Source organism: Abramis brama (genome assembly GCF_963993115.1).
Source record: "Abramis brama genome assembly, chromosome: 4".
Classification (NCBI taxonomy): domain Eukaryota; kingdom Metazoa; phylum Chordata; class Actinopteri; order Cypriniformes; family Leuciscidae; genus Abramis; species Abramis brama.
This window is the reverse complement of record NC_139966.1, coordinates 15,555,468-15,571,324: the sequence shown is the minus strand read 5'-3', so window position 1 is coordinate 15,571,324 and position 15,857 is coordinate 15,555,468. Positions and strand designations below refer to the sequence as shown.

At 38.1% G+C, this 15,857-nt stretch overlaps 1 protein-coding gene across 1 annotated transcript; it reads left to right on the top strand.

The window, feature by feature from the left end:
- The first annotated feature begins 2,785 nt into the window (after positions 1 to 2,785).
- On the top strand, positions 2,786 to 15,412 carry LOC311081658 (tripartite motif-containing protein 16-like). The gene is made up of 6 exons (XM_084112268.1): positions 2,786 to 3,400; positions 10,929 to 11,024; positions 11,111 to 11,344; positions 12,095 to 12,254; positions 12,401 to 12,448; positions 14,535 to 15,412. Exons 1-6 carry the CDS (start codon positions 2,828 to 2,830, stop codon positions 15,095 to 15,097), a joined length of 1,674 nt encoding a protein of 557 aa, XP_083968394.1. The 5' UTR covers positions 2,786 to 2,827; the 3' UTR covers positions 15,098 to 15,412.
- The last annotated feature ends 445 nt before the right edge of the window (positions 15,413 to 15,857 follow it).

The following is a 15,857-nucleotide window of genomic DNA, read 5'->3' as shown; positions in this document are numbered from 1 at the left end:
ATCTGCTATAACTCATCATGTCCGCTGAAGAGGAGTGAAAACTGAAGATGAGTGATTTGCCCAGGAATTAATACTCTCACAGGGAATGGCACCTAGGGTGATGGCAACTGGAAGCTGTGCCCTTTGTCCTGCAGTGAGTCACAGAGTGCGTAAATTTACATTTATAAAGCTTACAGGCAATTTAAAGCATATTTTTCATCCAATGCCACTGCAAATAGATGTTCCATATAATATAAAATAATATACAATTTACATAGTGTTAGAGTAGTTAGTTATCTTACTCCCATGTGCCCTGCAGTGTCCCAATAAATCACGTCTGCTGACATGCAACAAAGGCTTAACCACTTGGAAACAGGCGTTTCCAGCCAGCTTAGTTTACTTAGTTGGTTTCGTTCAATTCCTGGATACCTATGGGATCAAGATTATGTTATTTGATCTTATAGACACTCAACACATGATGTAACTTAGGCCTCAGAGATATATCATGTGGCCTATACAATTATAGTTGAGACGGTGTTATTACTTTCCAGTAATCGCTCAGCCCTATATTAAAAATAAGACTAAATATACTATGTTGTATTATCTTTACTTAATAATAAAAAATTATTTACAGTGCCTAACAGTTTTCCACAACAGCTCAACACTGTTTTATAATCAATAAAAAAATTGGTCCTTTGATGTTTAGCTTTTCACTAATTAATGACTTCTAATGATGCTTCTTCCAAGATGTTTCCCAGCATTGTATTCTGGAGGCCAGAAACGCAAATGTCAGCAGACACGTGTATCAGTGATAATGGTAGTATGATGCGCTAGTATGTACTGTAACTCTCTCTTCCACAAAGCTGAGGAAATTCTCAATTTGAACAACACTGAGCTCGATCAGCTGGCTGACTTCCTAGGCCATGATATTAGGATACATCGTGAGTTTTACTGCTTACCCTTCAGCTGGCCAAAATGAGCACAAGTCTTCTGGCCCCTGAAAAAGAACACTTAGTAGTCTTTTAGGTGAGAAATCTTGATGAAATCAACATTGATCAAAAAGGCACTCTACACTGTTAGTTATAGTTTTTTTCCCCCTTTGTCTGAACTTTATTAATTTAAAGAGATTTTTTTATTTTTTATTTTTTTTATTCTATAATAGTTACAACACATTTTCATCACACTATTTACAAAATGCTTAATAATATTATAAATAATATAGGGGTACAAAAACACCACTCACAACAATTTCCACACTGAAAGCTCTGGGACAACCATGGTCTTACATTGCATACGAGTGTTATGTTTGTCCTGGAGTTAAGGACATTTTAGATGTGCTAAAATCAATCTAATATATTGCTATTCCTCATTTTGAATTCTTACGTGCTGTCCATTTTGGACACCTCTCCACATCCTCTTCATCCGTTTCAACACAGCAGCCTTGAGATCCTCTTTAGCCGTGCAACCTGCAAAGGAAATGCTTTATATCCAGTTTGAAATCTCAAGCATTGCCTTGGTATCTTCATTAAAGTCATGTTGAGTCGATTCCTGGGTCTGTTCTCTTCTGTTGTGACAATATGATTGATTATAAAATAAATGTGTGTTATAAAAAAATATTATATATATATGAAGACTTCAGATGCAAAAGCATGTATATATACCAGTGGCGGCTGCTGGTCTTTCAAAGAGGGGAAGCTCATTTTCGGCCTACATCATAAAAATTGTCCATTTTTCTACGTTCCTTTTCAATAAAATGCTCTGTGACCCTGTCATACCAACTAGGCGTCTTTTCCAGTGTTCTCTCAAAGGCCAGCAGAGTTAGCTATAATTGTATAAATGTAACAATATAATAAAGGTATAAATAATAATATAATAAAGTATAATACTACTATTAATAATATATTTTTTAATTATATTAATAGTTATTTTTTTAATTATTACTAATAATAATATAAAAAATATATTAAGTAACAATATAATAAAGATATAAATGTATAATTGTGTGAAATGCATTATGAAAATTGGCAAGCAATTCCGACAAGCAAATACCAAGAAATAGGTTGCAGTTTGTCTTTCGACTACACTTGCAAAATCCGCGATGGGACTGAGCTCGAATAGCTTCAGCATCAGTGACTTTTTATTGTATGAAATCGCTGTCAATCAAAAGGAGATGCAGCCTTTCGAAAGACCCTCCAATCATCACGCAGAAGCCCGGGGCGGGACATAATCGCAGCATTTATCCAGTGACCATCTAGTTTCGAAGCACTGAAAAAAACTGTTCAAAGAAGCCCCATTGAAGTCAATGTACGCTGGGCTTCAACAGGCAAATGCACTGTGACGCTACGGGAATGAGAAGGAAATCGAGTCAGCCGACATGCTATATGTAACTGATTCTGAATGAACTCGTCTTTGAGATGAACGTTTTGTAACGCATTTTTAGTCAATAAAATGTTAACACAATAGTATATATTTGACCATTCATTTTTTGACATTATAGGGGAAGCCGAGCTTCCCTTGCAGTCTTAAAGAAATCCATATACAAATATACATATATACATGCATCGATATGATGGTGTGTATTTTGCTCAGCGGTTACCTAATGTAGACCAAATTCAGAAGGACTGTCAATAAACACCAATGCACTGAAGTGCTATTGTGACTGAGACATAATTTCTTGTACAGGTAATACATGATGTATTACCATCATAACCTCATCACAGACATGCCTGTTTAGCACACGACACTCAAACACAGAACCAGGAAACAAGAAACACGTGAGTTCAGGGAAACTGAAACTGAAGTGTAGTTGAGCTGTTGTGTGTTGGTATCTCTGTAAGTTTGCAGTAAAATGGCAGAAGCCAGAATTACTCAGGATGAGTTCCTGTGTTCAGTGAGTCTGGACCTCCTGAAGGATCCAGTGACCATTCCCTGTGGACACAGTTTCTGTAAGAGCTGTATTACAGGTCGCTGGGATCAGGAGGATCAGAAGAGAGTCTACAGCTGTCCTCAGTGCAGACAGACCTTCAGTCCAAGACCTGCTTTAGCTAAAAACACCATTCTGGCTGAAGTGCTGGAGAAACTGAAGAAGACTAAACTTCCTGCTGACTGTTACGCTGGAGCTGGAGATGTGCAGTGTGACATCTGTAATGGAAGAAAACGCAAAGCCGTCAAGTCCTGTCTGGGGTGTCTGGAGTCTTACTGTCTGAATCACCTTGAACAACATGAGAGTTTCTTTAAAAGAAAGAGACACAATCTGACAGATGCCACTGGACGACTGCAGGAGATGATCTGCCAGAAACACGACAAGCTCCTCGAGGTTTTCTGCCGCACTGACCAGAAGTGTATATGCGTGCTGTGTATGATGGATGAACATAAAAACCACGACGCTGTATCAGCTGAAGCACAGAGGACAGAGAAACAGGTATGAACTTAAAGAGGCAGAGCTGCCAACCCTCACGCATTCACCGTGTGACACACGCAATTGACACTTTTCACACACTCTCACGCCACACATCCATTTTCTCACGCACAGAAAAATCGCGAAGCAAAGAGGACACGGAGACCGACAGACTAGACAGAGCAGGTTAGTTAGGATATAAAAAAACCCTCAGCTCTCAGATTCTGTCAATTTTATTACTAAATTAAAACAATAAATACCATTTTGGCGCTTGTAAATGTGACGCGACAGATCCCTAGCGGCACGCGAACCGATCATCTCTACTAGCTAATAGTAAATAAACACGAACACTGTTGAAAGATACAGTACAACTTACCGAAATGTATATTCCTCATACATAATATCGACCAATCAATCAAACAAAGGAGTCAATAAAACAGCTGGAGAACAATTATGTCACATAACATTTACCTCAGGAAAGCCATTTGATGAGCATATAGGCTATAGCACGTTAGTTGGCTAGAAAAAAAAAGAGCTATAGAGAGCATTTTGCTAAATATGTGTACTATATTACATATTTATTATATTTTTTACTTATATCATTAAATAAAGTTGTTATTATAATAAAAAAAAAATGCATTATTTAATTTGAGTTATTTTTAACCTTAAATAATACTACCAGCTGATAGGGCTCTCTGTATGTTTACAGCATTAGGTGAGTTGTTTTTTTTCTTGAGAAAAATTAACGCCTATCTTGTGTAGCCTACCTAATATTTATCCAAATGAGTCAATATTAAATCAAATCACAATAATTGAATTGAAATAATAAAAAAGCATAGCTTACCAGAAATTGTACCATGTAAACATTGTAACATGTTGTCACTAAACCTAATAAAATTCAGTTTAGTTACTAAAATGTTAGTGATAATCACAATACACTTATTGTGATGCAATTCTTTTTTTTTTTTTTACATCAATAGGGTCCAAAAGTTTCAATCTTAAAAAAGGACATTAAAGTAGCATAAAATAAATAATTTAAGTTCTAAAGTGATAAGAATAGGCTTATTCAACTTCATGCAGCTCTGCGCAGACCGATCGAATCAAAATAGCGCGAGATGATTCAAGAGCAGCTGGTTGGTTCATTTGCACAGATTCTCCAGAGCAGCTGCACGAGCTCTGATGACGACACAGCTGTTCCACAATGACATTATTCTCACCCCTTCAGTTCCACTAATGCTCACAAATCTGGTTTTTATAACAGTTCATGTAATCGTAATGTTATATTGTGTCATGTTTATCAAAATAAAATTGATTAAAAAACATAAACCCCACTACATTGGTATTTAAATTACCACCTGCGCGCTGCACCGTTCTCGTATCTCACGGAGGAGCTTCGGAAGCATAAAAGGAGGAGTGATGACAGGGAAGGACAAGAGAGGACCAGGGCTGGACTTTTACATTATGTTTTGTTTATGTTTTATAATGTGTGTGTGGCAGTTATCCTTCACTTTCGTTTAGTGTTTGTTTTGGAATAAAAAAAAAATTAACTGTTCGTCGGTTCCCGCCTCCTTCTTCCCATAACATCAAACCTTGTTACCAGGGGCGGCGCCAGCCGATTTTACCGGGGCTTCAGCCCCGAATATTTTGAGTCAAGCCCCAAATGTAATGACTGTCACTGAACAAATATGAAACTGGACAATAGCCTATGTAAACCCCCGAAATCATAAGTTGATTTATTTCATTGCGCTTTGGCTTTGCATATACTGCACACAGCCTGTAAAAATAGACCTTAAAAATAATCTAGCCTATAGAATACATATATTTGCTGTCGTAGCCTATGGGCTACTCCGTTTCTTCCTCTCTGTTGAATATGCAGCAGGTAGGGGAGGAGCGAGCACAGTCAACCGCAAGAGTGCGAGGTAATAACTGAGACAGTCAGCGAGCAGGAAAGAAAAAATTAAAGAAAAACGAAGCAAACGAGACTTTGGGGTTTTTTCGGAAAGAAGTCAGTGGGTAAGAATCTGGCTGGATTTCACTGTAGGCCTATTTGTTTAACTAGCTAGTTATTACGATTGGCTAATGTTATACGTTAGCACTTGTAACTGTTACTGGCATCTTCTAGTACAGAATCTCCTCCGGATAAAAACACAGGAGAAGAAGCTGAAACAAGTGATAGAAGATTGCTCACTCACTCAAAATATAAAATAACGTGGTCATCATCAAACATTAAACAGTGTGTAAATCAAAAACCCGCTTAATATTACCAAAGGGGGACCACCTGTCCCGCATTTTGCGGGAAGTTTTCAAATTTGAAGCTTTTGATTTGAAATGTGAAGCTTTGTTGTGACGCAAATCATAAGAAGTGCCGCAGTTTAATTTTGTCTGCATCATTTTATTTAATCGTCCTTTAAATTACAATTCTAAATAAATGTAATAAGAAAACACTGAACATGCTGTTGAGGCTCGCACGGTTATTTATAACATATTATAGTTAAGAAACAATATATAGCCTAGGCTACACACGACCAGAGAGCTGTTTTCTTGAATGCCATCAAGATTTAAACCGAGACTGATTTCATAACAGTTTCAATAATGTTCAATTCAATGTTTTTGTTCTGTTTCAGCAGCGAAAATAGTTCCAAACAAAGATCACAGCAGAACCATCGCGCATCTCACAGCAACACTTGTTGCATTACTGAATGATTCAGCGTTTTGAACGAATGGGTTGAGTCAAAGATTCAATTACCCATTCATAAACTGCCTCATTCTGAATAAATCAGCCATTTGAACGAATCGTTTGAATGAATGACTCAATGACTCGCTCATTAAGACGGTCGCCTGCCGCCTCCTACTGGCGGTTAAGTTTCATAAAGTATCATTCTTTTCAACATTCCTTATTTGTATATTCAAAAATATTTTAAAATAATCGAATTTAATACAGTTATAATTTTTCAATGTAAATTATTTAATTTGATTGGTAACAGCCTAGTGTCTTATTATTTTAATTGAATATATTGATCAAATTTAAGAATTTGAAATGAAAGATGGAGCATACATTTAATAAAATTAGGGGGAAAATTCCCTTTATAAAAGGTACAAAAAAAATGTTTTTTCAAGCAGTGATGTAATGAAGCATTGACAATTTAAGTTTGAAGGGAGTAAAGCCTCTGTTTAGGCTATTAAGGAAATTAAATTTTGCCAAAAGAACTTTTATTTTAAATAAATGTTCATTTTAAATCAGCCTACTTCAATGTGATATGTTACCATATTATCATGCTTAACAGTGAGAATCTGAATAATTGTAATGTAATGATCAGATGCAGATATCTAAATCAAAGAATATGGGCGGTTTTGCGGGTGGATTATTTATTTTTAACAGTGGATTCGGGTGACTCAAAGTGCACCAGATTAATGAATTTATCTTTAAAAATGTAAAAAATTTTCTTCCCTAGGGGTACCAGGCTCCACCCACAAAAATAATGAAGTTAACCAAGGTGTGGGAACCCTGTGAAAGTAAATTGTTACTGTAATAAAAAAACAACTATTCGAGTGATCCCTGTATTTACATAAAATGGTCTGGGCTAAGCCCCAGATGTCCTTCAATGCTGGAAACGCCCCTGCTCGTTACATTAACAAATATTGCATTTATTTCACTTCAGCTGTGATAAAGTATGCGAACACAGCATGGGAAGCAGAAAGTGTCCGACTTCATGTCTGTTTTCAGCTCATCCCCGCCTGAATGTCTTCACAATATCTTCTTTTGTTTTCTGCAAGAGAAAATCAGTTTGGAAAGACATGAGGAGGAGTAAACAATGAAAGAATGTACATTTCTGTGTAGCAAATTAGCTCAAAATAAATATTAATAATCAGTCATAACTTGTAATAATTAATTATGAATATTTGGATCAATTAATATAATTAATTTAATGTAGTAAAATGAATATTACAATCAATTATCATGTTCGTCCCATGAACACTCAATGTTAATTGTTTATTAATTCTAAGAAATGTTCATTTCCGGGGGAGGGAAACGTCTTTCTTCCTGTACAATACTACTAAGAGTTTGTAGTCAGAATCTAAATCCTAAAATAAACTTTGTTGCAAGCAGAGAATCAGAACCCAATCCGTATTGTGCACACGTTTTATTAACTAAATCACAAACATAACTAATCTAAACATACAACATACAATCACTCGTACTTGGGTAAAATGGTAAGTGACAGAATGAAACCGGAAGCATGACATGGAACTATGGAAAAGATCCATTGAGTCTCAATGAGTCTTAATCGATTTCTTCTGCATTGAATGAAGAAGGGGTGATGAACTTGCATAATTAATTTGATGTGGGGCTTCTATTAGACTGTGCAGCCTATAATAAAAGATAATGAATTTCAAACCTGAACCAAACATATTTTTATTCAAAGATCAACAGTCTGTCATTAGTCTTTAGTCATGAACTCAAATGTCATTGTGAAAAAAAAAAACAATGACTGTGCTAAGTAACAGTGGGTAAATCAGACCTTACAGTATAGCCTAACGCTAATAAGCTTAACGAAAATAACGAAATAATTGTGTAGTTAAGTATTTTTTTGTACACAGTGCCGCAAACAATCAATCACTCCTTTACGCGTTCATCACTGTCCTCCTCGCGGCTGCAGCAACTTGCGCTCTCTTCATCAAGGCTTAAAACAAAAAGGGGACAAAAAGGTTGTATTGTCTTTGTTCATATAGATTAATTAGATAAATGAACAGAAACAATAAAACTTTAAATTCACACAGCTATAGCCTACCTAGGTTGTGGAGGCCCGACGTCAGCTTACTAAATCTTACGTTTGAAGTTGGATCTGGAAGTTAAATATCTAAATTCGTGCCTACGGTATTTTTTTTAGAACTTCAAAAAAAGAAACAAAAACGATTCTGCAGCCGGCAATGACTGGTTGCAGGACGACTCAACCTCCGCAGACAGTTTTTAATGTTTATCGGACAATAACTACTCAAGATTTTGCTTTAGTATAATTTTCGGGACAATTAGGGCCAGATTCGGGATTCGGGACAACAGTTTAGATTTCGGCACTGTCCCGAATTTTTCGGGACGTCTGGCCACCCTAATGAGGTGATGTACACTAAAGTGTGAGTCATTAAAGGTAGGGTATGGGATTTGCAAAACGGCCAGCAGATTTTGAAAATACACAACTCAAATGGTCCTACCTTCTTTCCTCCAACGCTGGCCCTGACTCCACCCATTCGAAGAACATGGACGCGCAATCATGCACGAGTGAAAACTCAGATGCGCGAGAGTGAGCCAGTGATTAGTAGTAAATCATAATCACCTGCTTTCAGATGGAGCAGCATTTACTACAGGTGATGACGATTTACTACTAATCACGGAACCGGTTTTACTGACGAGATGCGCATGAGAATTGAGTTTGCGCACGAAGGGGTCATGCGCGCGAGGGGGAGGGGGGTATGGTATGACCGTTTGATTGATGAACTTACTGTCCAATGATTCTAGGTGGTCTTGGAAATGATTGGCTGGAGTTTTTCGAGTCCTGCCCCTTCCACAGATGATTAAATTGCTTTATTTTCATTTCAGTGCTTCTAACTCAGTGGCTGTAAGTGGGTTAGGAACAGAGTATGTGAGCGGAGCGGACCGAAGAGAATTTGCGCTCCACGCTCAAAGCATTTCATAATTACTCCGCTCAAGCTCCGCTCTGGGTGTACAATTTTCCGCTCCTCGCTCCCTCCCCACTCCGCCCTTGATACGTCTCGCTCTGTTTTCGCTCCACGGTAAATTTTTATTCTTTTTTTTTTTAAATAACACCAACCTCTGATCAGAAGATGCATGTACTGTAAAACAAATACACAGTACTAAGAGAAGAACATCCACATACTTTATTGGAATTTTGAACAGCCCCAAACCAATAAATTAGGCTATACTTTAGCTCACTTTAAAACAAAGCAAAATAGGAATCGCAAGGAAACTTTTGACGTTTTAATCACCTCCCCGCACTCACGTTCTCCTTTGTCATCAATACCTTTTACAATACATTTATATTTTTTCCCCTTCTTCACGGTAATATTTCGGAAACGATCTAAAGAGAAAACGCAAAAATAATAACTTTTATTCTGCGTTTAGACGACCGTTACGGGGGGAAATCTGCGTGCATATGGTGACGCAAAAGTGTGTGAAATTCAATGTGTTATGCACTCAGCGGCAAGGTGGCAATGTGAAGCACTGATCGGTGCCTTCACTGTCTAGAAGACTTTTGCTTTTACCGTTTGACGGAAACACGACGGTGGAGCGTTTTTAAGATTTCCACTCTGGAGGGTGGTTTCAATTTTTTTGCGTTTTTAAGCCCCAAAAACGCTGTCGCCGTCTAAACGAAAGGCACATCTGATAAAATATTTTTACGTTTTCACCCGTGAGCGTTCTCGTGTAAACAGGCAGGGCCTTATAAAATCGTCCATCATATAATGGAGTTGCACAGATAGAAATCGCGAGGGGGTCGGTAAAAATATCATTAAAAGCATGTGTAAAATTAATTACTTGATATATACTTTATATAAATGTTTGTGAAAGTACTAGTAAAACAATACAAATGCAAACAAATGCAAAATATGATTAGAAACATTTTGAGTCCCCCTCCGTTGCCTCACAGTGGTTTGGTCCTGAGCGATAGTGGAGCATTTTCGGAGCGAGAGAAAATCACAACGCTCCGACATTAAAAAAATCCGCTCCTCGCTCGTGGCAAAATCACGCAACTCCGCTCCCACTCCGCACCGCTCACATACTCTGGTTAGGAATAGGATTTCAAGTGATTTTGAAATAATGCACAAAAAAGAGAATCACATACCCCACCTTTAAATTATTAGGATTAATTAGATATAGGTGGGGAGACACGATATAGGTGGGGTTACATTAACTAGTAGTTCTCTCATAAAGCATGCATAAAATAAATGTAAATGTTTATAAGAGACAGTATACAAGTCTATTATAAGTTTATGTATAAGAAACAGTATACAAGTAATGCAAGAAAGTCTGTTTTATTAAGGGCTGTAGGTCTTTCCTACAGCCTCAGTCTTGACCACATGACCACATTTTTAACAGCAATAAAACCATCTTATCTGTTGGTCGCTATGGCAATTGAGGCCTTTTCTGCTCTCTTGTCTCTTTTGCGGGGATATTTCGTTACTAAGACTGGGCTTTAAAGCTTATTTGTTAAATGGAACAAATATGTGTCTGATTGTCTCAGTCGTTACATCTGGGTGAACTATCATAAAAAAAAAACTAGGCACTGATGAAGTAATGCTGGCACTTATGATTGAAGCTATAATGACTTTATAATAACCTTAGGGGGGCAGTCGGGGACTAATGTTTATAGAGTCAGACGATAACCTGAAGTTTGGGGGTTTGATTCCAGTACCGGAAGGAAATGACTGAGGCCCCAATCGCTACCACAGTGAATGGCTGACCACTTCACCAATATTGGATTTATATCTGTTTTCCTGATGATTTCTGTGATGTTTCTCCTGTCGTTGGTTTGTCCTTTAGCACCAGCTGAAGGAGACGCAGAAGTTGTTCCAGCAGAGGATCCAGCAGAGAGAGAAAGATCTTCAGCAGCTGAGAGAGGCTGTCGCGTCTCATAAGGTGAGTGTGGAGAAGAAGAGAAGATTGAGAAGTCTCAGTCAGGACTCACTGAAGCTCACTGTGTGATTGTGATGTGTGTGTAACAGCGCTCTGCACAGACAGCAGTGGAGGACAGTGAGAGGATCTTCACTGAGCTCATCTGCTCCATTGAGAGAAGCCGCTCTGTGGCGACACAGCGGATCAGAGATCAGGAAAAGACTGCAGTGAGTCGAGCTGAAGGACGACTGGAGCGACTGGAGCAGGAGATCAATGATCTGAGGAGGAGAGACGCTAAGCTGGAGCAGCTTTCACACACACAGGATCACATCCATTTCCTGCAGGTAACAGAGATCTAGAAGAACAGGATCATAGTGGACTTGAGCAAGAGACTCACAGAGAAACATTTCATGAGAGCAGAATGAGCCGTTGACTGAAGTGTTGATCTGTGTGTTCGGTTATTATATCATCATCAGTCAGACTCAATCTCAATCTCTTAGGAAACAACAATGTGAAATCCATCTTGATGGTGCCAGTTTCACACAGCTAGATTTCCCATCATCTCTTTACTTTCTTTTGACATTCTTTGACTTATACTGCAAATTTTGGGTAATGTTTACCAAAATCAGATACTCCTTTTATAATAATTTTCATAATTTTTTGCTGGTAACAGATCAATGAATTTGGCAGTGAAGTCCTCAAACAGGAAGTGAGGCTGAATATTAGCTGTATATATTGGCTGTATATTATATCTGATGCTGTGAAAGTGCCTTTGAACTGCTTTTCCTGATCAAATCTACTCAACCCTGCCATGCGACTCCATTGATGCACTTGATCTGTTACATTTATGTTGATATGTTACAATTATGTTATTGCCAGTTGTTTGATCATCCAAGAGTTTTCCCAAAAAAAGTTCACATATAGTCTAAGAGTCAAAAGCTCTAACATGAATATGAGAAGAATGAAGCTGATGCTGTGAAAGTGCTGGATTGAGGAGAGTTACTAAAGATCAACAAGAGCCGCACAAATCTGACAGTAGTGCAGGTTATTGATGAAGTGTGGAAGTGATGAGCTTTGATTTCTGTTTTCTGTAGAGTTTCCAGTCTCTCTCAGCTCCTCCTGAATCTACAGACGGAAATGACAATCCCTTCAGTTCTCTCTCCTTTTTTGATGCCATGAGAGAATCTGTCCTTCGGCTGAGAGACAAACTGGAGGATTTCTGCAAAGAGGAGCTGAAGAAGATCTCTGACAGAGGTAAAGTCCTGGAGATTCTGCTCTCAGAAATGATCCTCCATCATCTCATATCATGTAGAAGATCATATTAGAAATGTCTTAGGAACGGATGCAGGATCAATTTCTATTGACATGATAATCACACTCATGTCTTTTGATTTCCACAGTCACTTTCACCAGCATTGTTCCCAGGACCAGGAACGACTTCCTACAATGTAAGTCATTAATGCCTGTCTCACACTACAGGAGTTTTAAAATGGTTGCAGCACACATTTCAGATTTTGCTTACGCTACAAGATTTGAACATCGCGGCGCATCTCACACACTACACAATGTTATTAAGATTCTCGTGCCAGAGGAAGTGCCTCACGTGATCTCACACAGCAGATCAGAAGCTGAAAAGCAGAGCCGAAAAATATCGTCATATTCAACAAAAGGTTGCCGTGTCCTAGGAAAGCAAAATCTTTCAAAAATCATCCTTTTAACATTTAAGGATGTTTCCATGAATGGCGTCAGCGCTGGTCAATTCAATGAATCAATGCCTTTGATCTCTATGAAGTGACTCATCAGCTTCAGCGTTGCCCATGCGCCGCATTGCTGCTCAGCTGAGCCTTGTAAAGTGGAACTCAAAGTTCAAATTAAATATTAAAATAATTAACACCCTGTTTCATTACATCTATCTTTGAATGAATCAGTGTTTTTTTTTTTTTTTTTTTACATTTTCGTTGAATGACTCAAAGACAGTCCCTTGCCAACACCTAGTGGTGTAACGATGTAACTGGACTGAGTGACAACCTGTCTAAAATGCCCAGAGACAAGCAATGTCGATACTGATGAAATATCAGCAGAAGGCCTCTCTTAAAGTGAGATTCGAGGATCGGAACTAACTGTTATATAACAATGGCCCAACATTCTTTTATTATGTGGACAATTATTTTGATATTATCTTCTGTTTCACTTCGTTTTGTTTAGTTTCAAGTTCATTACTGAACATGTACTTGTTTTAGTGCCTGCTGACCACAGCGTAACACTTCCTTTAAAGCAATAAATAAATAAATAAATGGCGATAATACTGCATATCGCGCTGTTAAATCACTCAAAACTACATTAAGGGAAATTCCCTCACCACAGCCCTACTTGTTCCTTATTGACTATTGTGACAGTACTGACGTAATCACAGTCTTGCTCATCCGGATTTAAAATCCTAAATATCAAACATGTTTGATATGATCGGGGCGAACCCGATTTGTGTGAGAGCAGATCGGGAGGTGCAAGATTCGACTTGTGAACGCCTCACATTACCAGATAATCTGCGCCGAACATTGTAACCGATCGAGGTCCTCAACAAGGACCTTTTTTCTCCGATTTGCGGGAGGAGAAAATCGGGCATAAATCGGCTAAAAACTCCTGTAGTGTGAGCCAGGCATAAGAAAACAAGCAGAGAAACTCACTGAGTGTGTTCATGTTCTTCCTGTAGAAGGCGAAAGAAAACATGACAGAAGAGATTTAGAGTTGATCATGTGCGTTTCTCAACGGAGAACATCGGGGGGAGCAATGTTTTCAAAAGGGTGTGCAATTGAGTGCGTCAGAAATAGAAGGTAGCACATCCAGTGTAGACAGAGTCACTGATTATAATGGGTTCTGTGTGCTTTTACTGTCGGTGATTTGGCGACAAGCAGCAGCAATCGAGCAAAAAGCTGGCGACACGGAGGAGATGCGGGTGTTTAAACAGGGTGACGTGAGGAGACTGGCAACGTGAACCGGGTCGTCATCTTCCCTGGTGAAGAATGACAGCCTGTGGATCCAATGAAATCTGAAACACATATAACAGCATAACCACACATACACATATACAACATCCATTACTCCGTAACAAAGGTTTTTAATGTTTTTAAAAGGCTGGATTTATTTGATCCAAAATACAGTAAAAACAGAATTATTGTGAAATATCCCTATGATTTTAAAGAAACATTTTCTATTTTAATATAAATGTGGAATGTGCTTTTCATCTTGAATTTCAATTATTTAAAATATGAAAATGCAAAATGGTCTGCACTATAAAAATACATTTATTAGGTTCAAGCAGGAGATAAAATAAAAAGTACAAACGTTTCAGCTATTCACCTTTGTCAGTTAAAATATAAATGTTTATTAACTTAATGTCTTTACTGGCTTTTATAAACATGGACATGGATGTAAAACAGACAGAATTAAAATAAGGATTCAATATATTCTTCAAAAACAGGATATCTAAATAAAAGAATCATAATTCCTGATTCTGATGTGTTTTCTCTCCATCAGATTCCCATCAGTTCACTCTGGATCTGAACACAGTGAATAAAGACCTCCGTCTGTCTGAGGAGAACAGAGTGATTACTAACACTGGCACAGTCCAGCCGTATCCTGATCATCCAGACAGATTTGATGATGTATATCAGGTGTTGTGTAGAGAGAGTGTGTGTGGACGCTGTTACTGGGAGATTGAGTGGAGTGGAGAATATGTGTTTATATCAGTGTCATATAAGAGCGTCAGCAGGAAGGGATCGGGTCATGAGTGTGGATTTGGATCTAATAATCAGTCCTGGAGTTTGATCTGCTCTTCCTCCAGTTACTCATTCACACACAATAACATAAAGACTGAACTCCCTGTAAAGTCCATCAGCAGGAGAATAGGAGTGTATGTGGATCACAGTGCAGGAACTCTGTCCTTCTACAGCGTCTCTGACACACTGAGCCTCATCCACAAAGTCAAGACCACATTCACTCATCCGCTCTATCCTGGGTTTAGGCTTGATCCTGGATTGTTATCTCTTTGTAATACATCATCAGTGAAACTGTTGATGAATCGGAATGTAGAACTGTAGAGAGATTCTACCCATAATGCTTTGAGCTGCATGATAAATCAGTAACAGTGAGATGTTCTATCTCTTATTGTCTCTTCATTACATTAATACTTCAGCTGAACTTCTGTCAGTGAAATAACATGTCAGAATAAATGTGTGTAATGAATCCTCATATAGACAGTAAGATCAGTGTGTGTTTGTGAGTCATGATGAGTGACGGTGTGTGTCAGTGCTTTTCTCAAACTATATTTGTGTTGATGGAAATCATGAAGTCATTCAGTTCTTATTGTCGTGTCACATAAATCATTTTTGTTATTACTATCAAACGTGAAATGATCGCGCTATATGTTTTACATTTATTAACAATCTGACATTTAGCAATTTTACATGGCAATTTATTTTATTGAATAACTCATTTTCAGTCTCAAACTTTTATTGAATAACTTTCTCAAATATGTCTTGAGAAGAACTTTAAAAATGTCAAAGGTCTGGACTAGAGGTCTACACGGGTCCAAAAACTCGTACCGAACCCGAAGAGAATATGTAATGTGCTACACGGAACCAACCCGGACCTGACATGGACCCGTCTATTATTTGAAACCTGGACCGGCAGGAAGACACAGACCCGACTGGATCTAATTGTCAGATATTCCACACTAAATTGCTATTAACAAGTCAATAAACCAGTTGTGAAAAATAAAACTTTTTTACCTAATTTTAGTGAGGTTAGTCGTCGTCTCCCTTCCTTGTAGGCTAACTGACTGACTGTGATGCACAATCC